The sequence below is a fragment of the Piliocolobus tephrosceles genome, chromosome 4 (assembly GCF_002776525.5).
Source record: "Piliocolobus tephrosceles isolate RC106 chromosome 4, ASM277652v3, whole genome shotgun sequence".
NCBI lineage: Eukaryota > Metazoa > Chordata > Mammalia > Primates > Cercopithecidae > Piliocolobus > Piliocolobus tephrosceles.
In genome coordinates, this window is record NC_045437.1 from 73,329,358 (window position 1) to 73,354,552 (window position 25,195).

General features: G+C 43.9%; 1 protein-coding gene and 1 long non-coding RNA gene across 3 annotated transcripts in view; both read left to right on the plus strand.

Annotated features, from left to right (window-relative positions):
- Positions 1-462: 462 nt before the first annotated feature.
- On the plus strand, positions 463-5,096 carry LOC113224812. The gene is made up of 2 exons (XR_003309431.1): positions 463-937; positions 4,259-5,096. It is a non-coding gene; the product is annotated as an uncharacterized LOC113224812 (long non-coding RNA).
- Positions 5,097-9,517: 4,421 nt separating this feature from the next.
- The window catches only part of F2R (coagulation factor II thrombin receptor), a 20,165-nt gene continuing 4,487 nt past the window's right edge, over positions 9,518-25,195 (plus strand). The window contains exons 1-2 of one of the 2 annotated variants that reach the window (XM_023196439.2): positions 9,735-9,861; positions 20,593-20,669. In XM_023196439.2, coding sequence (XP_023052207.1) covers positions 20,657-20,669 — 13 coding nt within the window. In that variant the 5' untranslated portion in view covers positions 9,735-9,861; positions 20,593-20,656. Of the gene's footprint in view, positions 9,862-20,592; positions 20,670-25,195 lie in introns of both variants that reach the window. The other variant, XM_023196438.2, reaches the window with a different exon arrangement.

Below are 25,195 nucleotides of genomic sequence, written 5' to 3' on the forward strand. Positions count from 1 at the left end.
CTATTTGGTACCAGGCAAGTTAAAACAGAAAATGAAAACCAGAAACTAATATCAAGTGGTTCCAATATGAATGATGCTGCAAGGTTGAGATTTCATTTCTGAGAAATGTTGGTAGCAACTCTGGTTAGGCAGATTTTCAATATGTTTATCATCTCTGGTTAGGTAGACTTTCTACTCTGGGAAACCTACAGATGTTTGCTCTAAAACTGACAAAGGGATTTTGGCATGAGTGGCGTGGAACAAATTAAGTAGTGGGTTATCTTCTTCAAAAAGCTCGTGAGAGGCCAGGCACGGTGGCTCACACCTGTAATTCCAGCACTTTGGGAGGCCAAGGAGGGCGGATCACCTGATGTCAGGTGTTGGGAACAGGCCTCCACATCTGGCCATAAACTGGCCCCAAAACTGACCATAAACAAAATCTCTGCAGCACTGTGACATGTTCATGATGGCCATGATGCCCAAGCTGAAGGTTGGTGCTTTACCAGAATGAGGGCAAGGAACACCTGGCCCACCCAAGGCAGAAACTGCTTAAGGTGTTCTTAAACCACAAACAATAGCATGAGGGATCTGTGCCTTAGGGACATGTTCCTGCTGCAGATAACTAGCCAGATCCATCCCTTTGTTTCAGCCCATCCCTTTATTTCCCATAAGGATTACTTTTAGTAAATCTTATTACTGGCTTGCTGTCAATAAATATGTGGGTAAATCACTGTTCAAGGCTCTCAGCTCTGATTTCCCACTCCACACTCTATATTTCTGTGTGTGTGTCTTTAATTCCTCTAGCACCGCTGGGTTAGGGTCTCCATGACTGAGCTGGTCTTGGCAAGCAGCACCCAATGTGGAGACTCAAACCCAGGTTGAAGGGTCGCTGGAGCAATGGTTGGAGAACGTGGAACTAAGCTGGAGGACACTCAAGTACTCTCAAGCAATTCCCATGGTGAGTAAGAAGGGGAGCTCAGAAGCATCTGGGTAACAATGGGACAAGTGTGGGCTCTGGTTCATTCCACCTTGGAACCTTTTCATACTAATAATAAGGGGGAAGGAGAGTATAGCAAAGTAACAGAAGAAGTAACAGAGCAGGCTTGTTTGCCAGCTAAAGCAGCAAAGGAGGAAGAGGTTCATCCCTACCCTTCTGCACCCCCTTCTTATTTTGAAGAGAAAGAGTGGCCTGACCCTCCAGATCTTTTCAGAAGGACCCTGGGTGAAAAGTAGTTGCCCCAGTGACTGTTCGAGTAGCGCCTGGAGCGACCACTGTCAGTTCTATTCAGGCAGGAATCCAGCAAGTTAGAAGAGAGGGTGATTTAGAGGCTTGGCAGTTCCCTGTTAGAATACACCCCCCAGATCAATGGGGAAATATTATAGCTACGTTTGAGCCTTTTCCTTTTAAATTTGGGAAACGCCATGAGGGGCCTGTCTCAGGCCCCATTCCAAACTGGGGCATTTCCACCTCAGGCCATTCCCTCACCCCTGTACAATGTCTGTGCCCCGCCACAGCTGGTAGTGCTGCAGTAGATTTATGCTGCACAAAAGCTGTGAGACTTCTGCCTGGGGAACTCCCACAAAAAGTTCCAACAGGGGTCTGTGGACCCTTGCCAGTGGGATGATAGGATTACTTCTTGGAAGGTCTAGTTTAACTTTAAAAGGAGTACAAATACAGACAGGAGTCATTGATTCAGATTACAATGGGGAAATTCAAATTGTTATATCTACTTCTATTCCCTGGAAAGCAGAGCCAGCAGAGCATATAGGACAGCTCCTGATTGTGCCATATGTGGAAAGGGGAAAAGTGAAATTAAACGGAGGATTTGGAAGTACAAATAAACAAGGCAAAGCCACTTAGAGGGTGAATCAACTTACTGATAAACGTCCTACCTGTGAAATAACTATTCAGGGAAAGAAATTTAAAGGTTTGGAGCAGACATTTCAATCACTTCTCTACAGCACTGGACGTCTGTGTGTCCAATTGAATCTGCTCAATTTAACATAGTTGGAATTGGTAAAGCCCCTGAAATATATCAAAGTAGTTATATTTTGCATTGTGAAGGGCCCAATGGACAACCTGGGACTATTCAACCAGTTATAACTTCCGTACCTATAAATTTATGGGGAAGAGATTTATTACAACAATGGGGAGCACAGGTTCTAATTCCAGAGCAGTTATACAGCCCTCAGAGTCAATATACGATGCATGAAATGGGGTATGTCCCTGGTATGGGACCAGGAAAAAAAATTACAAGGTTTAAAGGAACGGCTTCAAGTGGAAAGACAAAGTTCCAGCCAAGGTTCAGGATATTATTTTTTATGGTGGCCACTGTTAAGTCTCCAGAACCTATACCTTTAAAATGGTTAACAGATAAACCAATTTGGATAGAACAATGGCTACTAAGTAAAGGGAAACTGGATGCTTTAGAGGAATTAGTTACTGAATAATTAGTAAACGGACACATACCTCCAACATTTTTCTCTTGGAATTCTCCAGTTTTCATAATTAAGAAAACTATCAGGTAAATGGAGAACGTTAACTGATTTAAGAATCATTAATTCAGTTATACAACCTATGGTGACATTACAGCCAGGATTGTCTTCTCCTGCTATGATTCCAAAAAATTGGCTTTTAATAGTCATAGCTTTAAAAGACTGTTTCTTTACTATCCCCTTAGCTGAGCAAGACTGTGAATGGTTTGCATTTACAATTCCTGCGGTAAACAACCTGCAGCCTGCTAAGTGTTTGCATTGGAAAGTGTTGCCACAAGGCATTTTATACAGTCCAGCAATTTGCCAGACTTATGTAGGGCAAGCAATTGAACCTACTTGTAAAAATGTTTCACATCGTTACATTATTCATTATATGGATGATATACTTTGTGCTGCCCCCACTCAAGCCTCAAATCTTATGATCACTTGTAAAATTCAATTTCTCATGCTGATTTAATTATAGCTCATAATAAAATTCAGGCTACTACTCCTTACTCCTACTTGGGGACCTTAGTAAATGACACTACCATTGTGCCACAGAAAGTAACCATACATAGGAATCAACTGAAAACATTAAATGACTTTCAAAAATTACCAGGGGACATTAATTGGATATGACCTGCTCTAGGCATTGCTACTTATGCCATGAGTAATCTATTTTCTACTGTTAGAGGAAATACTAGTCTCACTAGACCTTGGCAATTAACAAAAGAAGCTAAGGCAGAGCTGCAGCTAATCAAAAAGCAAGTCCATAAAGCTCAAATAAATAGAATAGGCCCAGAGAAGACTCTAGATTTGCTAATTTTTCCAACTCAGCATTCACCTACTGGTGTTATTGTTCAAGAGCAAGATCTTGTAGAGTGGCTTTTTCTTCCACATACTAATTCACAGACTCTAACTCCTTATTTGGATCAAATCACTACTACGATAGGAAATGGGAGCGGATTGTTAAATTACATGGATATGATACTGGAAAAATTATTGTCCCTCTCACAAAGGCACAAATACAGCAAGCTTTTATAAATAGTCTTACTTGGCAAACCCATGCAGCTGACTTTGTGGGTATTCTTGATAATCGTTTTCCTAAAACAAAACTGTTTCCATTTTTGAAATGAACTAATTGGATCCTCCCTAAAACAACTAAATTTAAACCAACTGAAAGTGCTCGGCCGGGCGCCGTGGCTCAAGCCTGTAATCTTAGCACTTTGGGAGGCTGAGGTGGGTGGATCACGAGGTCAGGAGATCGAGACCATCCTGGCTAAGACGGTGAAACCCCATCTCTACTAAAAAATACAAAAAACTAGCTGGGCGAGGTGACGGGCACCTGTAGTCCCAGCTACTCGGGAAGCTGAGGCAGGAGAATGGCATAAACCCGGGAGGCGGAGCTTGCAGTGAGCTGAGATCCGGCCACTGCACTCCAGCCCGGCCGACAGAGCAAGACTCCATCTCAAAAAAAAAAAAGAAAGTACTCAGAATGTTTTTGAAGACGGGTCTAGTAATGGTAAATCTTTTTATTCTGGATCAAAAGGTAAAGTTTTTCAGACACCCTATACTTCAGCTCAAAAAGCAGAGCTTATAGCTGTAATTGAGGTCAATTGAATCTAGCATTATTAACTTTAAATTTTTTGAGCCTGCCTTGGGCCAGATGCTAAACAGCATCTACAGAAACCAACTGCAAAGACAGAAGCAGAACAACTAATTTGGTGGAGCGATCCAATAACAAAAAGTTGGGAAATAGTTAAAATAATAACTTGGGGTAGAGGTTATGCTTGTGTTTCTCCAGGACTGAATCAACAGCCGATTTGGATACCATTAAGACACCTGAAACCTTATCATGAGCTGGATGCCAAGGAATAGATTCTGGGAGGATCCTGAGGACCCCCCAGTTGCAGCCATGTTGAGACTGATGCTGAGGAAGACCCCAACTGTCACAAGGAACACCCATCAAACACACCCACCTACCTGGGGACAGATCAAGAAGCTGTCACAGATGGCGGAAGAAAACCTGAGGAAAGCGGGACAACCAGTCACAATGAGTAATTGAATGGTAGCTATGATAGTGGTGATCACCACTGCTGTGAGTATCCCTTCAACAAGGGCTGACACAGAGAACAATTATACTTATTCAGCATATTTCTCAATCTTGGTTGGCAATAATGCCTGGATGTAATCTCTCTATGACACAGTTACACGTTTTCTTATCTCAGTATTTATCATAATGAATCTGCTCCTTTAATTGAGGCATACTGCCCTCAAAAACCTATTTGTAAACAAAATTGAACCTGGCCAGAAAAAATGAACGTACTTGTTTAGGAAGATTGCATTGCAGAACAGGCAGAGATGCTGTGCAACGATTCCTATGGAATCATTATTAATTGGTCCCCTAAGGTGATGTTTAGCATGAATTGCACCTCTCAGTCTGCGTGCCACAGCCACACTATGTCTAGCTGGTCTAAACAAAACAGTCAGATGGTAGAAAAGGTAAAAAGTACAGCAAGAGTTCCTATTATCTGGAACCATGGTGGCATAGTGGCACCTCATCCTCAAATGATATGACCCGTTGTAGAAGCGAAACATAAGGATTTGTGGAAACTATTAATAGCTCTTAATAAGATCAAAAATTGGGAAAGAATAAAAAAGTATCTAGAAGGACACTCTAAAAACTTGTCAATGAATGTTGCAAAATTAAAAGAACAAATATTTAAAGCATCCCAGGCACATCTGACCTTAATGTCAGAAACTGGAGTGCTTGAAGGAGTTGCAGACAGATTAGCAGCTAGTAACCCATTAAAATGGATAAAAACACTTGGAAACTCTGTGATTTCAATAATGATTATGTTTTTAATCTGTGTTGTTGGTCTTTGTATAGCCTGCAAATGCGGATCCTGACTCCTGCGAGAAGTAGCTCACCATGAGGAAGCTACCTTTGTTTTTATCACTTTGCAAAACAAAAAAGGGGGACATGTTGGGAACAGTCCCCCAAAACTGTCCATAAACAAAATATCTGCAGCACTGTGACATGTTCGTGATGGCCATGACGTCCATGCTGAAGGTTGTTGGTTTACCAGAATAAGGGCAAGGAACACCTGGCCTACCCAGGGCAGAAAACCATTTAAGGTGTTCCTAAACCACAAACAATAGCATGAGGGATCTGTGCCTTAGGGACATGTTCCTGCTGCAGATAATTAGCCAGACCCATCCCTTTGTTTCAGCCCATCATTTTATTTCCCATAAGGAATACTTTTAGTAAATCTTAGGTTCTAAGCTCTGAAGGCTGTGAGACCCCTGATTTCCCATTCCACGCTCTACATTTCTGTGTATGTGTCTAATTCCTCTAGCACTGCTGGGTTAGGGTCTCCACCACCGAGCTGGTCTTGGCAATCGGGAGTTTGAGACCAGCCTGACCAACATGGAGAAACCCCATCTCTACTAAAAAACAAAATACAAAAATTAGCCAGGTGTGGTGGCACATGCCTGTAATCCCAGCTACTTGTGAGGCTGAGGCAGGAGAATTGCTTGAACCCAGGAGGCGGAGGTTGTGGCGAGCCAAGGTTGGGCCATTGTACTCCAGCCTGGGCAACAAGAGTGAAACTCTGTCTCATTAAAAAAAAAAAAAGAAAAAGAAAAAAGCTCTTAAGAGCACATAAAAATAGGAACTTTGTGAAGTCTGAGGACAAAACAAAAACAACATCACTAACAAACCATAAAATTGGAAATCAGTCACAAAATACCAGTCAAAATATCCAAGAATTTATGGTTGAGGATTGAATGAAATTCACAAAATATTTAGACCTGAATTTTATATATGCACATATCAAAACTTGCAAAATGTAGCTGATATGGTCTTTTGAAGAAGAGATAAAAAGTAATCAATTCAAAAAATTATACTAAAGAGTAAACTCAAAGAAAGTAGAGGAAAAGAATGAATTAAAGATCTGTGTTTATAAATAAAAATAAAAGTAACAGAACAAAAAGATGAGCATTAGAAAATAGTCATTTCTGACCTCTGGTCAGATAAAGGGAAAAAAGCAAAAAATTAGCTGCATTAGGAATATAAATGGGGACAACACTACAGATAACACAGTTTTAGAAGACTAAAATGTATTATATGTATACAAGGGAATAGTGTAATGTTTAAAAAGAATTAGATAAACATGTAGCAAACAAGCCTCAAAAAATACAACTGGCAGAGATATTCCTAGAAGGAATCCTTTAGCCAATATGCACAAAGCATTTAAGCATTTCATTGTTTTTGTTTTTTTGAGACAGAGTCCTGCTCTGTTGCCCAGACTGGAGTGCAGTGGCACAATCTTGGCTCACTGCAACCTCCGCCTCCTGGGTTCAAGCAATTCTCCTGTCTCAGCCTCCCAAGTAACTGGGATTACAGGTGCACACCACCACACCTGGCTAATTTTTGTATTTTTAGTGGAGACGGAGTTTCTCCATGCTGGCCAGGCTGGTCTGGAGCTCCTGACCTCAAGTGATCCGCCTGCCTTGGCTTCCCAAAGTCCTGGGATTACAGGAGTGAGCCACTGCACCCAGCCTTCATTGTACCTCTTTTTGTCACTAGAGGTACATTTTGTTCTAATAACTAAGCCCCCAAAGCATCCTTTTAAACTTTATAGTTTTGTAAAACAATTAAAAATAACATTTTCCACCAATGACACAGATAAAATTTTAAAGTGTGGTCATATTATTCCATTCTTATTTTAAGGATATACATATATATAATTTGTATGTAGATATGATTTTTTTGAATGGTGAACAGAAACTTAGTGGTCAGGTAGCTGGATGCGGTGGCTCACGCCTGTAATCCCAGCACTTTGGGAGGCCCAGGTGGGTGGATCACTCAAGGTCAGGAGTTCCAGGCCAACCTGGCCAATACAGTAAAACCCAGTCTCTACTAAAAATACAAAAAATTAGCTGGGCGTGGTGGTGGACGCCTGTAATCTCAGCTACTCGGGAGGCTGAGGCAGGAGAATCACTTGAACCCAGGAGGCAGAGGTTGCAGTGAGCCGAGATGGGGCCATTACACTCCAGCCTGGGCAACAAGAGTAAAATTCTGCCTCAGAAAAAAAAAAAAGAAAGAAAGAAAGAAAAGAAACTTAGTGCTCAGATGGCAGCAATAGGAGGGGAGGCAGAAGATAATTTATTTTTCATTTCATAGCCTTCAATTATCAGAAATTTTGTCATATGTGTTTATATTTTACGCTGTGTTTCATTCATTCTAAAATGCCTTTTCTTCATAACCCTGAAATTGGAGTGTTTTTTACAATCATTGGTATGTCACATTTTTCTCTGGCTTGTGGTAATGGGTTAAAATGATGAATTGTAAAATCAATGACGTCTCAGGAGTAATGAAAAATAGTTTAATAGTGAATGAAGAAGTATGTAATTTTAACGGTTCACATTTACTCTTGGGTATGTTTCCAGAGGATAATTGAATGGGGATAGATTTTAAATAGCGTTATTTAATTGGATACTTCCGTAATTTAGTGACCAACTTCTGTGTACAACAAGGTACTGTGCTTCGAGGCTGACGGGAGAATACAGGGAAGAACGAAATAGTCTCTGATCGTACTTTCTCCACGGATGTAAGTGTCCAGGCTTTAGTGGGTGAATGATACTCTTCATGATAAATTTATTTTTTAAAAAGGCTTAGAAACCTGACCAGCGGCTGTCAGCTGCAGCTCATCAACCATAGAATTCCGAATACGCCGGCACATCAGCGCCCTGGCTTAAGAGGAGAAGGGGCTGCGGCTGAGCTTTCCTAGAAACAGCTATTTGGGGACCCATTTCCTGTTGGAGTCTGAAAGACGCACCCACCGGAGCCACTGGCAAAGCAACTTAAGCTGCAGGCTCCTCCTGCCCACCCCCAGGCGCGACGTGCCCTGGGGGCCCTTAGCGGACTGCCACGCGAGTGTCCCCGCCTTGTGCCTTGAATTTAGCCAAACTCCTGTAATATTAGGCCCGGCGTGGTGCTTCACGCCTGTAATTCCAGCACTTAAAGGAGGCCCAGGCAAGAGGACAGTTGAGGCCAGAAGTGAAATTAGCCGGACTTGGTGGCGCGCGCCTTTCTAACTGTCCCAGCTAATCCGGAGGCTGGGACGAAAGGGTCGCCTGAGCCCGGGAGATCGAGGCTGCAGTGAGCCGTGTTGGCGCCACTGCACGCCAGCCTGGGCGACAGAGCAAGACCCTGCCTCAAAAACAAAACAAACTGTAATATCGTCCAAGAACGTGTGAAGGACACTTGGAAAGTTACCAGGCCACTTCTCTCCTGGGCGTCCACGGCCGAAGAACGCCGGCCTCACCTGCAGACGCGCGCCCTCCTCCCCGGCTGCGCAGGTGACCTCGCCGGGAGGCGCGGGAGAGGGAAGAGCTCCGCTAGGCCGCGAGGGGAAGAAGCGGGAGAAGCCGCTCTTCCTATTCCACCCGCAGTCCGCTCGTGGGGGGAACGAGTGTCCGGCGTATGAAACGCCAACTTCGCGAAATAGAGACGCATCAAACGTCAAGAATTCTGTCCAAACTCAAGGCCCTTTCTCATTTAGGGGCAACCCTGTCACTACATCATAAACTTTTAAATCCATGATCCCCACGTTACGAAAGCAGAAGTCCCTTGCAGACTTTTAGCGAAAACTGAACTTTGCCGGTGTCCCACACGAAGGGAGGGAGGACGGGAGGCCACGCCAGGACTGCGGGGGCTGCGGGGCTGCAGGGCGTGGACGCATCCTGGCCGGGGCGTCCACTGTCCACGTCTCCACATCCCAGGAGGGTTGAGACGGCCGCGGGAAGCAGCCGGAGAGCCGCGCGGCCCCGTTCCAAGGACCCCGCCAGTCTGAGTCTGAGTCACTGACAGCTTCGCGGGTCAACGGCGCCCAGAGGAAAAAACTTCTCATTTGGACTCCTAGGCCCGGCAGTGGCCGGCGGCCAGGGCCCCTGAACGGGGCGGGGCGGGGCGGGGCGCACAGAGCCAGAGGGGCTTGCGGGAGGCGGCGGAGGGACCGCGGGGAAGGGGCGGTGAGCGGCGACCGCGCCAAGACTCTCACTGTGCGCCGGGGGGCGCCCTTCCCCGCTCGCGGCCGCGCGGTCGCGCGCCCAAGTCCCGCCCTGTCCGGCGCACTGCCCCAGATACAGCGCTCGTCGGGGGTCGCTGGGACCCTGATCTTGCCCGCGGGCACCCCGCGCTCTGCCTGCCGCGACGACCGGCTGCCCGACCAGCAGAAGTCGGGAGAGAGGGTGGAGCGGAGCAGCCCGAGGCGGGGCACCTCGTGGAGCAGCGCAGTGCGGATCCCGGGACAATGGGGCCGCGGCGGCTGCTGCTGGTGGCCGCCTGCCTCTGTCTGTGCGGCCCGCTGTTGTCCGCCCGCACCCGGACCCGCAGGCCAGGTGAGAGCCGCTCGGGAATGGGGCGCGCGGGCGGAGGGACGCTGAGGGGAGACTGCGGGGGTCCCGGTTGCGCCTTCTCCTCACCCCTGCCTCAGTTTCCTCCGAAAGCCAAACTGGCATTAGGGCCGAGATTTAGTGTTTTTCCCAGTCACGTTTAGGTGGGGCGTGCCACCCCCTTCGCGGGCCCAGCCGATGCCCCTTTGGACTCGATCTTGGAGTGTGCAGCCCGCCTGCCACGGGGTGTTGGATACCGAGGAGGTTGGAGCGGAAGCCCCTGGGGGAACCTGCGGTCCTGCATTGCACTTGTCATTGTGTAGCCTGTTTCTCCCAGGACCACCCCCAAAAAGAAGAGGTCTCACATTACTCCACCAATAAACGTTCCGATCTTTTCAACATAAATTGGCGAACCGCTGCCGCTGAAGTTTTGCTTTGTTGGAAGTTTTCTTGCACATTTCACAGGCGAGAAAAGTGGTGTAGAGAAAAGCCTTGGCAGTCCCTTGGCATGTTTAGCAGAGAATCAGTACCAGCAGCCCCCGGTCTTGTGTCTAGGAGGTGCTCGGTGCGAGATGTATGGTGACAATAGCAGAGGCTCCGCGTGGGGGGGGGGGGGGGGGGGGGAGGGGACAGGAGGAGGATTTTATTGTTACCTAGAACCCATTCCTTCTAAGTGAGTTGGAGAGATCCCTCCCCAGGACCAAGCTCCCTCGAACACTGTGGGATCCAAGTATTTCTTAACGAGATTTCTGATCCGCTGCAAGAAGGTTGCTCCCCTAGAATATTTTCCCAACTCGTAGTCTATTTTTAAGTATCTGGCTGCTTGACCAAATAAATAAATTTGATTATTTGGTCAAATATTTTCTATATTCCTCTCCCCAAAAGCAGGACAGATGAGTTGTTTTTAGCCTGTAAAGGCACTAATTAGAAAGTGAGAAAAGTGTTTTTGAATTTCCTAATAACAATAGTATTTTATAAGCTTTGAGCCATTTTTTTTTAACGCTGAAAGAAGTTCCAGCGGGTTTTCTTGTTATTGCTAAAAGAATGTGCACTCTCTATTGCTCCCACACTCAAAAAAAAAGTGTAGACACATCAAGATTAACAGGTGACAAAGACATAGCATGTTCTTGCCTCTCTGTCTTTGTTCACGGTGAGTTTTGAGATGCTTTTGGGAAAACTAAGAGCTCCAGACAGGGGCCCCGTGTTTAGCAGTAACTAGCCTGCCTGCAGATAAGTGAGCATTGTTGTTGAGTGTTTGAGAGAACGCCGAGAACTCCTGAAGTTGTTTGCGATGAGATACAATTTCACATAACATTATGTAATTTGCTCAATTTAGTTGGAGACAAGCTCTTGAGAATCCAGTGTTTTGTTTGAGATTTGGATCATGGGGTGGAAAACAGGGCTTATAGAAATGCTGCATCCATTGTAGCCACCCTTTCTCACAGTAGCCTCCCAGCAAGGTGTGTAGCCTCATTAAGGAGTGAAGTTACAGGGTGCTGGTTTCTGCCAAGCATCTTACATCCTCATGGGAGGAGTGGTGCATGTTAATATGGACAGTGCTGGTGTAGACAGAAAGGCAGGTGGACCACCTTAGCTAGTTTATCAACACTGGATTCTGGAACCACTTTGGGAGGGAAAGACGAAAGGAGTATGATAGAGGAAAAGGAGCGCTTGCTAAGTGCAGTATTCCATGTCAAGCCCTGGGCCAGAAGGAATTTTCACTTAGATTGTCTCATTTCACCTTGTCAGAACACCTTGTTAAGGTGGGTGTTTATCCCCTTTTGCTGATTCTGAAACTAAGACCCAGAAACAGTGGCTAAGCAAATGGAGGGGGGTGGGGGGAAGGGGCGTGGGGTGGTGGGGGAGGGGGCGTGGGGTGTGGGCAGTCCACCCACCCTGGGTGTAAGCAATTAGGAATAAGTGGGGCTTTGTCTTTAGAAAATTTAAAATCACCAATAAAATCAACCTAAGATAGGTTTACTTTTTATTACCACCATGCATTGGCAATTCTAAACATTGTCTGTCATGGATTACCAGCTCTATGTGCTAAGAGGGGCTGTGGAGCCCTCCCAGGGCTGGCCCTGACCACCAAGCTGAGCCTTCCTGCAGCACTTTCCGACTTTTTGTTCCCACTCATTTTGGCATTTCCTGCCTTGTCACTTTGTGTGTGTGTCTCATTTTCCCAGCTAAGATTATAAAGTTTTATTTATCCCCATGGTGACTAAAACAAATGTTCACTCAGCAGATAGTTGTTGAGAAATGTGTAAATTCAACAAGTTTACATTCCTTTGTCTAGACAATTTAAGTGAGGTGACATGTAATCATTAAAAGGGCCAACATGCAAGAGTAAAAGGTGATGTTTACGAATTTTATGAGGCTCTTAGAGGGTTAAAGGTTTCAAGAATAGCTGGTGGTGGCTATGACAGAGAGGACTCGATGGGCAGTTCCACTTGCTACCCTCCTACCCACAGAGTCAAGCCCAATTCTGTGGCATGGAATGAAGTGCTCCTCCCCTTGCAAGAGGGTCCCCAGCCCCTCTCCAGCCATCTCCTGTTACTCACCCTCCAGTTCACCCAGCCCCATCCTCTAGATCTTCCCTTCAAGGAGCTATACTTTCTCTGGCTTCTGTCCCCATGCCATTCCCTCTGGCCAGAATGCCCTACCCATATCCCATACCCGCCACGTTCATGTTTAATTAAAAACAGCCACCCTCTATGGAGCACTGACTGCAGCTGACACCCTGCTTACAGACGTTACGCATACTATCTTATTTATTTCTCACAACAGCCCTTTGAGCAGATGTCATCCTCATTTTACTGGTTATAAAACAGAGACCCGGCCGGGCGCGGTGGCTCAAGCCTGTAATCCCAGCACTTTGGGAGGCCGAGACGGGCGGATCACGAGGTCAGGAGATCGAGACCATCCTGGCTAACACGGTGAAACCCCGTCTCTATTAAAAATACAAAAAACTAGCCGGGCGAGGTGGCGGGCGCCTGTAGTCCCAGCTACTCCGGAGGCTGAGGCAGGAGAATGGCGTGAACCTGGGAGGCGGAGCTTGCAGTGAGCTGAGATCTGGCCACTGCACTCCAGCTCCGGCGACAGAGCAAGACTCCGTCTCAAAAGAAAAAAAAAAAAAAAAAAAAGAAAAAAAAACAGAGACCCAGAATGGTTGAGTCACAAGTTGAGAAAGAGGTGGTATTGGAACTGGGTGTGGTGGCTCACACCCGTAATCCCCGCACTTTGGGAGGCCAAGGTGGGTGGATCACTTGAGGCCAGGAGTTTGAGACCAGCCTGACCAACATGGTGAAACCCTGTCTCTACTAAAAATAAAAAATTAGCTGGGTGTGGTGGTGCACACCTGTAGTCCCAGCTACTTGGGAGGCTGAGGCACCAGAACTGCCTGAACCCAGAAGGCAGAGGTTGCATGGAGCCGAGATCGTGCCCCTGCACTCCAGTCTGAGCAACAGAGTGAGACTCTCTCTCAAAAAAAAAAGAGATGGAATTGGGAGTTGACCACAGGCCTGTCTCTCCGAAGTGCGGGCTTTCTCTAACACCTCCCAAAGAAAGGAAGCCATCTAGACTCCCAGCCCCTCTTACAGTAGAGAAGTAACCCCACTGTGTTCCCTAGTACCCCTAGAGGCAAAGTCTGTGCCCTATTGCCTTGGTAACCCAGGCCCAGCACAGGGAGGTATTTCATAAGCATTTATGCATGGACTGTGGTATTCTCTCATTTACTTTGCTAATGGATGATAGATAAGGCAGGCTCTGAAAAGATCCCTGCTCATGAATACGCTAATTAATCAGATGTTACAAGAGATATCGCTAGTAAACCTAAACAGAAAGACACAAAACTGAATAGTGGTTCTACCCTAAGCAGACCAGAAAGCTCTATAAAGCCTGAAAGTCAGATTTCTTATGAGCCAGCAAATAATTTTCTGCCCTACTATCTCTCTCTCTCTCTCTCTCCCCCCCACCCCCCCAGTATTTTTTAGTGGCTTTGCCTTTATTTTGATAGAACATATCAGCATAGCAGGTTTTCAGGGTCTGGGTGCAGTGGCTCACACCTGTAATCCCAGCACTTTGGGAACCCTAGGCCAGATGATCACTTGAGACCAGCCTAGGCAACATAGCAAGACCCCATCTCTATCAAAAAAATAATTAAAAATTAGCCAGGCACAGTGGTGTACACCTGTAGTCCCAGCATCTGGGAGACTGGGAGGATGGCCTGAGCCCAGGAGTTCAAGGTGGCAGGGAGCCATGGTCACGTGACTACACTCTAGCCTGGGCAACAGAGCGGGAGAGACGCTGTCTTCCAAATATTCAATACATAGAAATTTTACATTTTAATTAATCATTTAAATTTTTTAAAATAAAATTAATAAAATTGAGATAAAATTCACATAACATAAAATTAACCATTTTAAAGTGTACAATTCAATGGGTATTTACTACATTTACAGTGTACAATGTACACTATAAACCCCTACCTACTTCCAAAACACTGTCATCTCCCTGAAAGGAAACCAGTAAGCAGTCAGATCCCATTCTCCCTTCCCCCTACCCGCAGGAACCACCAGTTTGCCTTTTGTCTCTATGGATTTACCTGTTTTTGATATTTCATATCAATAGAATCATATAATATGTGGTCTTAGTGTCTGGGGAACTTAACTTTACGTGGGTGAAAGTTGCTGTTGCTGTTTTTTGAGACAGGGTCTAGCTCTCTTACTCGGGCTGGAGTGCAGTGCCACATACTTGTTTCACTGCAACCTCTGTCTCCCAGGCTCAAGCTATCCTCCTAACTCAGCCTCCAGAGTAGCTGGGCCACAGGCACCCACCACCACGCTTGGCTAATTTTTGTATTTTTGGTAGAGACGAGGTTTTATAACATTGCCCAGGTGGGTCTCCATCTCCTGGGATCAAGTGATCCACCTACCTTGGCCTCCCAAAGTGCTAGAATTACAGGTGTGAGCCACCATGTCCAGTCTTTAACTAGTCTTCATGAGTACCCAGGCTCCCCTTCCGTTGCAGATACTCACAAAAACACCCTTGTTAGAAGAGTTATTAGGACCCAGGGCCGTGGTTTATTTTTGACTATGATGCCAGTGTAGAGGACTCCATAGTTTTACCTTTCATAATTTTCTGTTGGTTTCCTTTTTCGTGATTTCTTTCATTCTGCCTTTTTCTTTCTCTTGCTTGTGCCTAAAACTGTCATCATAAATAACTCTCTATATATACTGAGATTTTTTTTCTGAGTATGAGCTTTCACTTCCCCAAATACCCTCTCCCACACTGACCTGGTCATGGTACTTGGAGGAAGCCACTTAAAGGGCTCTGACAGTCCTATATACATTATTTGCTTTCAAAAGTAGGTGGCCTTTTGACACAACAGGAATAATCTGTAATTTGCCCTTGAAAACAAATTTATATAACTTTAGGAAAAGACATTATGTAATCTATTTATATTTCAAGTCTATGATGAATTAAAAATCAGGTATTATAGTATTGTAGAATAGCGTTTACCAGTACAGTGTTTTCCTGTTTGGTAACCTACAGTAAGAACTGTAGAAATAACACTTTACATTGTGATATGGTAGGGGTATGTGTCTCCAATAAATATGTGTGGACAATCATAGTGTATACATAAACATGAAACAAAAGTTGTACCAAACAGTGCCCACCTTTACTGCATTGTATGCATTTTGATATTTTCTACCCTATAGTCTATTTTTAATGCTTACTACAATCGTGTGAATTGATTTCATAACCATTGCTAAATCTATACCATAATTTAAAACCTAATGCAGCAGCTACAGTGAATATTCCTATGGTAGCCAAATCAAAGGCCTTATTAGCTCTTCAGGAAGAGTTCTGTTTTCCTGGAACTGTTGTTTATTATTGTTCTTATCATGTCTAGAACCTAATTTATTTGAGTTCCGATATACAAACTGCAGAAGGACTTGGGCAGGGGTGGGCATGGGGACAGTTTTTGTAGTACAATGCATAGTACTTTGTACAGTACAAAGCTGTCGCCATCCCCAACCCTGGGGAGGAATTGGTGATCATTAACGTCCTTGACTGTGAATTCGTTTTCATTTTAGCTAGATGTCTTGTTGGAAAGTAGAGAGCCGCATTCCCAAGACGGAGAGCTCAGGACCTGTAACTTAGTGGAGAACAGACCTGGAGGAACAGGGAACATCAGGGAGTCAGAGTAGTTCCCAGGCAAGGCCTGCTGGCATCCTCACCCCATGTCAGGCTCTGGCCTCCAGGCTGCTCCAGGCAAGAGCCCATATACTTTGTTTATGTAGTCTTCACGCCTGCTGTGGCGTTGGGTACACCTGCGTTTACTTCCCTGCAACTTCCCTTCTCCCAGCTTCCTCTTAGGCTTGCTTTCCTATACTTCCAGAGGAGTACCTGCTCCAGGACATGGAATGGGAGGAGAGGAGGCCTCTGATATTGGCAGCTTCTTGTGACCCCCAGTCAGTCAAGAATTCTCCCTTTAGGCTGGGCACGGTGGCTCACGCCTGTAATCCCAGCACTTTGGGAGGCCGAGGCGCAGATCGCTTGAGGTCAAGAGTTGGAGACCAGCTTGACCAACACGGCAAAACCCCGTCTCTACTAAAAATACAAAAATCAGCCGGGCGTGGTGGTGCACAACTGTCATTCCAGCTACTCGGGAGGCTGAGGCAGGAGAATGTCTTGAACCCACAAGGCAGAGGTTACAGCAAGCCGAGATCGTGCCACTGCATTCCAGCCTAGGAGACAGAGTGAGACTCTGTCTGTATCAAAAAAAAGTGGGGGGAGGGGAATTTTATCTTTAATTCTGCTTTTTCTGTAGCAGAGATTTTTGTTCACTTACTGCTGTTGCATCTGCTCCATCTAGAACAGTGTTTTAAAGATGTATTTGTCTGTTTTGTCCTTGAATGTCTCCCTGCTATCTCTCTCCTGTGTGTAAGAGCTGAGTTGTTGGTGTGTGTGGTTGGTGTGCAGCCAAAGTCAGTAGGACCCCAGAATTCCCAAGCAACAGCTTTTGGCATCATCACGTTAAGCTAGTCATTCACATGTCCACATACTGCCTACTGTGGCTAAATGGATGGGCAGATTCATTTGTTTGGTGAAATGCTAAGAGAAAAAGATGTTCCTCTTTTAGGAGTAGGTCATGAATCACAGGTTTTTAAAGAGAGAATAGTGTGATGGGGTGAAAAGTTATGACCTTTGGAGCTGGGAAGATCTAGATTCAAATCCCGGCTCCTTTACTTCATGGCTGTGTGACTTTGGATTAGTTACTTAGCCTCTCTGTGCCTCCATGTTGTCATTTATAAAATGGTAGTCATAATGCTCATCTCATAGAAATGTTAGAGTTACAGGAACTAAGGCAATTGAAGTATCTGGCACATAGTAGGTGCTCAAAAAAATGGTAAGGTTTTTTCATACACCAATCCTTCCATATTACAGAAAAGCTTTTAAAGAGTTGATACCAAATAAATTATCTAAATATAAGACAATCTTCACACAAACATGCAAGAACATTTTTCCCTTCAGATCTAGGACAAAAGAAAAAAGCAAAAACCCTTGCCCTTAACTTCTAGTGGCAAATAAACATGCATAAAGTATTTGTTTGTTTTTTTAACTTTTATTATGGGAGTTTTTATTCATACCCAAAAATGAACAGTATAGTTACTCCCTCTACCCATCATCCAACTTCAGTATTATTTATATATGACCAATCTTGTTTTATCTAAACCCTCAACTGCCCTCCTCCCCTAACTGTATAATTTTAAAGCAAATCCCAGATATCGTATTATGTCATTCATAAATACATCAGTAAACATCCTTAGAGGTTAGAACTCTTTTTTTCACATAACCACAATACAGTACAATTATAATACCTAAAAAATGAACAATTCCTTTTGTTTTTTTGTTTGTTTGCTTGCTTCGAGACACATTCTTACTCTGTTGCTAAGGCTGGAGACCAATGGCACAATCATGGCTCACCCACAGCCTCAACCTCCTGGGCTCAAGCAATCCTCCTGCCTCAGCCTCCACAGTAGCTGGGACTACAGGCACACACCACCACAACCAGCTAATTTTTGTATTTATTTTAGTAGAGAGAGGGTTTTGCTGTGTTGCCCAGGCTGGTCTGGAACTCCTGGGCTCAATCAGTCCTCCTGCCTTGCCTTCCCAAAGTGCTGGCATTACAGGCGTGAGCCACCGTGCACAGCCTAACAATTCCTTAGTATCATCTGATAGTCAGTCAGTGTTCATGACTGACTGTCTTTTTCCTTACTGTCTCATAAATACCTTTTAACAGTTGGTTTGTTTGAATCAGTTCAAACAACGTCCACCATTACATTTTAATCTGTAACTGCCCAACCCATCCATTTTTTTATTGCCATTTATTTGTCAAAGAAACAAAGCCATCTGTCTTACTTTCCTACATACTGGATCTGGCTAACTGCGTCTTCAACTTGTGGATCTAACATGTATGACATGTTTCAATTCATTTCCATCATTATTGTTTTGATGGTCAAATTGATGATCAAAATGTCTCATCTTTGGTCAATGGGAGCCCTTTCAGATTGACTCCAGAGTCTTTTTGACCTAACCCTGATACTCTTTGAAGATGTTCAGTGTTCATCTTCTGTATTTCCTACGCCAGATCTGGAACTAGCCATTTCTTTAAGGAGCCCCAGTTCTTTTCATTGGAAAATGGTGTTTGTTTGAATCTGAGGGAGTAAAACATTCCAGTAATGCTGCTGTTTTCCACTTGACAGAGTTAGTGTGTTTCTGTTATTTTCCTGTCCTCCTCTTCATTTCTTTTTAGCCTGTAGTGTTGTTTTAACTGCTGTGCTCTGTGTGGGAATGTGAGCAAAGTCCTGGGACTTCTGCTTTGTTAACTCTCAAAAGGCATGAGCCCCAAGGGCAGAACTGTGAGTCAAAACCAAGACTTGGTGTGTCATGAAATGCTGGTGTGGTATAAATCCCAAGATCAAATGGGACATTCAGAGATCCTCTAGTCACCCCTCTGCTTCCAGGACAGATCTCATCACAGTTAGAAAACGTGTTGCCTAACTCACTACTTTTAAAAAGTCTCCAAAGTTAAAGAGTCCGTATTTAAACTATTTAATAATTTGCTGTATTCAATAACAAAACCACTCTAGAGTAATTTAGAGAAGGCTAAATTAAGTGAAACTTAGCAGATAGCATGAAAACTGAATTCAGGACTTCTGCTGCCTTTTTTGTGAAACCACAGCTTAACAACAACAACAACAAAAACAGAGATGAATGGTAAGAGATTTGGGCACCCTGACAAGCACTTTCTCCTTGACCTGAGTTGTGCTAGGACTGAAGGAAAAGCGAGATACTTAAACTCAAATTTCAGCCTAAGGGTCTTGAACTAGTTGGAATTATCTAGTCACCTTGCATTGGTTTTGTCCTTTTTTTGATGCTGGTATATATTACATTTTTTCCCTTTTCTTTTCTTTTTTTTTTTTTCCTGACATTCTTTAATTTCACAAAAACCAGAATATCAAACCTATAGTATTAAGAAAAGGTAACACCTTAGGCAGTGATATTTAACCAAGGGATTATACATTCTCCCTGAGCTCTAGCCTATAAAAATGTCATGTTTCCACAAGTATAATGTTTCTGTCGGAAGTACTGTACTGCCTGAGGCCTACCCAGAGAAGATGCTTTTTAAAACAAGTACTTATTGCCTAAGTAGTAAATACAGAGTAAAGTCTAGTGACAGTTTTCTTTTCAGACTAAGTGATAGTATCTGAAGAGCTTAGTTGTGAGTATTTATTAGTTTTCAGATTGTATCACTCTCAGGTGTCATCTTGATTCATGTGTGTAAGTATGCAAGTTCATGTCCACTTTTTCCCCTCTGTGCCTCACAGAAGCCCATAAACTGGCCAGGCTTCCAAAACTGCAGAGGAGAATTGCATTGTTTTCAGGTTCCTTGGCCAGGTGCAGTGGCTTAGGCCTGTAATCTTAGCACTTTGGGAGGCCAAGGTGGGTGCATCACTTGAGGCGAGGAGTTTGAGACCAGCCTGGCCAGCATGGTAAAACCCCATCTCTACTAAAAATACAAAAATTAGCTGGGCATGGTGGTGCATGCTTGTAATCCCAGCTACTTGGGAGGCTGAGGCAGGAGGATTGCTTGAACCAGGGAGGCAGAGGTTGCAGTGAGCCAAAATCGCATCACTGCTCTCCAGCTTGGGTGACAGCAAGACTCCATCTCAAAAATAAATAAATAAAAGGTTCCTCTAGGTCAGCATTTTTGCACATGCATGTTTTTGTGATATTAAAGTGCCAGAACCACAAACAAGAAAAATAAAAAATAAAAAATTTTTTTGTGTGTGTGAGACGGGGTCTCGCTCTGTCGCCCAGGCTGGAGTGCAGTGGCCGGATCTCAGCTCACTGCAAGCTCCGCCTCCCAGGTTCACGCCATTCTCCTGCCTCAGCCTCCTGAGTAGCTGGGACTACAGGCACCGGCCACCTCACCCGGCTAGTTTTTTGTATTTTTTAGTAGAGACGGGGTTTCACCGTGTTAGCCAGGATAGTCTCGATATGCTGACCTCGTGATCTGCCCGTCTCGGCCTCCCAAAGTGCTGGGATTACAGGCGTGAGCCACCGCGCCTGGCCAAAAATATTTTTTTAAATGCCAGAAGCCATTCATTCTTTTCTTTCAGCTCCCACACACTCATTGTGATCTTGAGAATAGCTTCACATCCACAGGTGCTGTTGGTACCAAGGTCAGGCTTCTGTGTGACTGGGGCAAGGTGAACACAGAGTAAGTTACATGCATTGCAAAGGTAAGAGAGTGATACTTCCATAAAAGATTGTGAATTCGAAATTTGATTCATAGTTCTGAACCCTAGAGCTATATAATTTACAACTTGTTCATTCCCTCATTGTACTAAAAAACTATAAACATTGCTAAGTAGGAGGGAAGATGAACCTAGATTTCCTTTTAACTTAATTAACTGAGCAAACAGTTGGATATAAAAGCACACTACATGGAAGTGAGAGAGGAAGGATAATAGTAAACTGCTTAATTGTTATAGTTTCCAAAGTGAATGTGTGTCCTATTTCACATGGGATGCTCCAGTTGCCAGATTTGTAGGTCAGACAGGCATTAGAATCCCATTTCAATGATTCTGAGCTTAATTCAGAGAAGTTAAGTGATCCCTGAACAGAGTCTATATTAGAATACAAATATGTGCCTACCACATGCAGGGCACAGGGTACTGGAGGTTCAGAGATTAACAGGAACAGTTCTTACCCTTAAGGATCAGTCTAGACACAAGTGTGTATTCACATTCATCACTGGAGACATTCATTCCTTCCCTGTGACAGATCTCCTGCCAGGCCACCCCTTCATTGTCTGGAGACCTTCTCCCAACTTTGCTTAGGGAGCTTGACCTCAACCCTACACTGCCAGGCTCTGCTCTGCTGTCTCTGAGTTGGTACCACTCTAGCTTTGCTCTTCATTTTGGAAACAGATGCCAACTTATTGTGTTTTATTTTCCATTTCTAGAATTTCCACTTGGTAGTTCTTTGCTGGTATTTCCTATTTTCAGTTCATTTCAATGAAATATTTTTCTTTTCTTTTTTTCTTACACATGGTTATACTACATTCTTCAAAATCCTTACCTGCTAATTCCAACATCTGGTCAACTTGAGGTTGGTTTCCGCTCACTGTCTTTTTACTTAAGACTAGGTCACTGTTTTTTTTTTTTTTTTTTTTTGGAGACAGAGTCTCACTCTGTTGCCCGGGCTGGAGTACAGTGGTGTAATGATAGCTCACTGTAGCCTCGATCTCCCAGGCTCAACCTGTCCTCCCACCTGGGCTTCCCAAAGTGCTGAGATTACAGGTGTGAGCCACCACACCTGGCAGCCCTCTTTTTCTTTTATTTGACAAAAAGTTATATATAGTGTATAACATGTTTTGAAATATGCATAACTTGTGGAATGGCTAAATCAAACTTATAACATGTATTACCTCAAATACTTATCATTTTTTTGTGGAGAGATCACTTAAAGTCTACTCTCTTAGCAATTGTCAAGTATACAACACATTGTTATTAGCTATAGTCACCATACTGTACAAGAGATTTTTTTTTAACTTATTCCTTTTAACAGAAATTTTGTACCCTTTGACCAATGTCTCCCCAGTCTACCCTACCCACCCATCCAACCCCAGCCTCTAGTAACCACCATTCTCTTCTCTGCTTCTATGAATTCAAATGTTTTCGATTCCACGTGTAAGTGAGATCATGCTATATTTGTCTTTCTGTGCCTGGCTTATTTCACTTAACATAACACCCTCTCAGCTCATCCATGTTGTTGCAAATGACAGAATTTCCTCTTTTCTAAGGTTGAATAGTATTCCACTGTGTATATACGCCATTGTTTTCATTCATTCATTCATCAGTGGATACCTAGTTTGATTCCATAACTGGGCTGTTGTAAATAATTCTGCAATGAACATGAGATTGCAGCTAGCTCTTTGACATCCTGGCCTTTTTTTTTTTTTTTTTTTTTTTTTGTCTTTTTTGAGATGCGGTCTCGCTCTATCGGCCAGGCTGCAGTGCAGTGGCGCAATCTCAGCTCACTGCAACCTTCACCTCCTGGGTTTAAGCAATTCTCCTGCCTCAGCCTCCTGAGGAGCTGGGATTACAGGCATGCACCACCACGCCTGGCTAAGTTTTGTATTTTTAGTAGAGACAGGGTTTCACCATGTTGGCCAGGCTGGTCTCAAACTCCTGACCTCAGGAGATCCACCCGCCTCGGCCTCCCAAAGTGCTGGGATTACAGGCATGAGCCACTGTGCCCGGCCAACATCCTGATTTTATTTCCTTTGGATGTATGCCCAGTAGTGGAACTGCTGTATCATATAGTAGTTTTATTTTTAGTTTTAGAGGAACCTTCATACTGTTTCTCATAATGGCTATGCCAATTTAAATTCCCACCATCAATATACAATGGTTCCCTTTCCCCATATCCTCACCAACATTTGTTATCTGTCATCTTTTTGATAATAGCCATTCTAACAGGTATGAAGTGATAACTCATTCTGGTTTTAATGTTGATTTCCTTGATTAGTGATGTTGAGCGTTTTTTCATATGCTTGCTGGCACTTTGTATGTCTTCTTTTGAAAAATGTCTATTCAGGTCCTTTGCCTACTTTTAAATCAGGTGATTCGTTATCTTGCTATTGAGTTATAGGAGTTCCTTATATATTTTGGGTATTGACCCTTTATCAGATATATGGTTTGCAAATATTTTCTTTCATTTCATACATTTTCTCTTCACTGTTGATTGTTTCCTTTGTTGTGAGAAGCTTTTTAGTTTGATATAGTCCCAGTTGTCTACTTCTCCTTTTATTGCCTGTGCTTTTATGGTCATTATAAAAAATTATTGCCCAGAACAATATCAAGAAGCTTTTCCTCTATGTTTTCTTCTAGTAGTTTTACAGTTTCAGGTCTTATGTGTAAGCCATTAATCCATTTAAGTTGGTTGTTGTATATAGTGTGAGAGAAGGGGGACAAGAGGTCCAGAGTTTATCACTTGTGTGTAGGGTGGTTGGATCTGGTGGTACGATTTGGCTCTGTGTCCCCACCCAAATCTCATCTTGTAGCTTCCATAATTCCCATATGTTATAGGAGGGACACAGTAGGAGATGATTGAATCATGGGGACAGGTCTTTCTTATGTTGTTTTCATGATAGTAAATGGGTCTCTCAAGATCAGATGGTTTTTAAAATGGGAGCTTCCCTGCACAAGCTCTCTCTTTGCCCACTGCCATCCAAGTAAGATGTGACTTGCTCCTCCTTACCTTCTGCTATGATTATGAGGCCTCCCCAGCCATGTGGAATTGTAAGTCCAATAAACCATTTTCCTGTATAAATTACAGGAAAAGACTCTGGATTTTGTTATATTCCTTCAAAGAGTGTTGGTGTTTTTGCTTTAGCAGCCAATTAATTTGGTTTTACTCAAACAGCAGACTCTTTCTCTCTTGAGCAGAAGCTCAAATATCACTTCAGTTCTTTTATCTTTAGCAGAGGTGCTTCTCATCTTTCCTACACATGCATAGTTCAAGGGTCAGCCAAACCCTAGGACAGAATTTATACTGAAATTTAGGCGCCCCCCACAACTTTTTCCTTTCCAGGATTCTCTCCTAACTTTCCAGTGATTGTGTTTGCCCTGAACTCTGTCCTCTGGTTCTGTAGGCCAAAAAGACTATGGATTTTCTATCTGGGTTTTAGTCACCTTTTATGTTATATAGGCACTGCTGTTATATATGAAAAACCAAACTATTTTCCCCAAACTGTTTTCTCTTACCCAGCACTTCACTCAATCCTTCTGACACCATATGTCTGGAGCTTGTTTCTCCACATACCAAGCAACCAATTCTCTTGCAGACTCTCCAGTGGACACTAGCTGGGTATCCTCGAATATAACTCAATTCTGACGCTATCTGCCTCTTAATATGACTCAATTCTGACACTATCTATCTACCTGGAGATAGAGTCAGATTCCATAGATTAAGGGCTCAGTTTCACAAGGCTGCCTTCCACTTCAGATGGCAGTCATAAGTCTGGGCTTCCAGACTTCTGACCACACTATACATTGGGAGATCCTAAGGTCCCCTGCTCAGATTCGATTAATTTGCTAGCATGATTCACAGAACTCAGGGAACCACTTTACTTACCTTTATCCATTCATTATAAAGAAAATTACAGAGGATAGAGATGAACAGCCACATGGTAGAGATGCATAGGGAATTGTGGGAAGGAGCACAGAGCTTCCATGCCCTCTCTTGGGCACCACCTTCCGGGAACCTACGTGTGTTCACCTATTTTTGGTTGATACTCCAAAAACCTTGGTTGGCCTGGAATGAGTGGCCAAGAACATCTGCTGCTCTGCTGACCTGCTCAGGAAAGAAGTGGAAGAATGACTGAGATGATGGGTACCTTGTGACTATGTTAGGAGATAACCCCAGGGATTGTGGTTTGGACCCAGATATAGTGAGAGATTTCTACGTTCTCCTGTGTAAGCAAACTAAAGACTATAGAGGAAAACTACTGTCATGGACAATGGCCATAGAATTGGGAGTCCTGAGTCCCATTGTTAATTTGCCTCTAACGCCAAAACCTTTAAGAAATCCCCTCTGGTGGCACGTGCCTATAAATCCTAGCTACTCAGGAGGCTGAGGCAGGAGAATTCCTTGAACCCGTGAGGCGGAGGTTGCAGTGAGCCGAGATCGCGTCACTGCACTCCAACCTGGGCAACAGAGCGAGACTGTGTCTCAGGGAAAAAAAAAAAAAAAAAAAAAA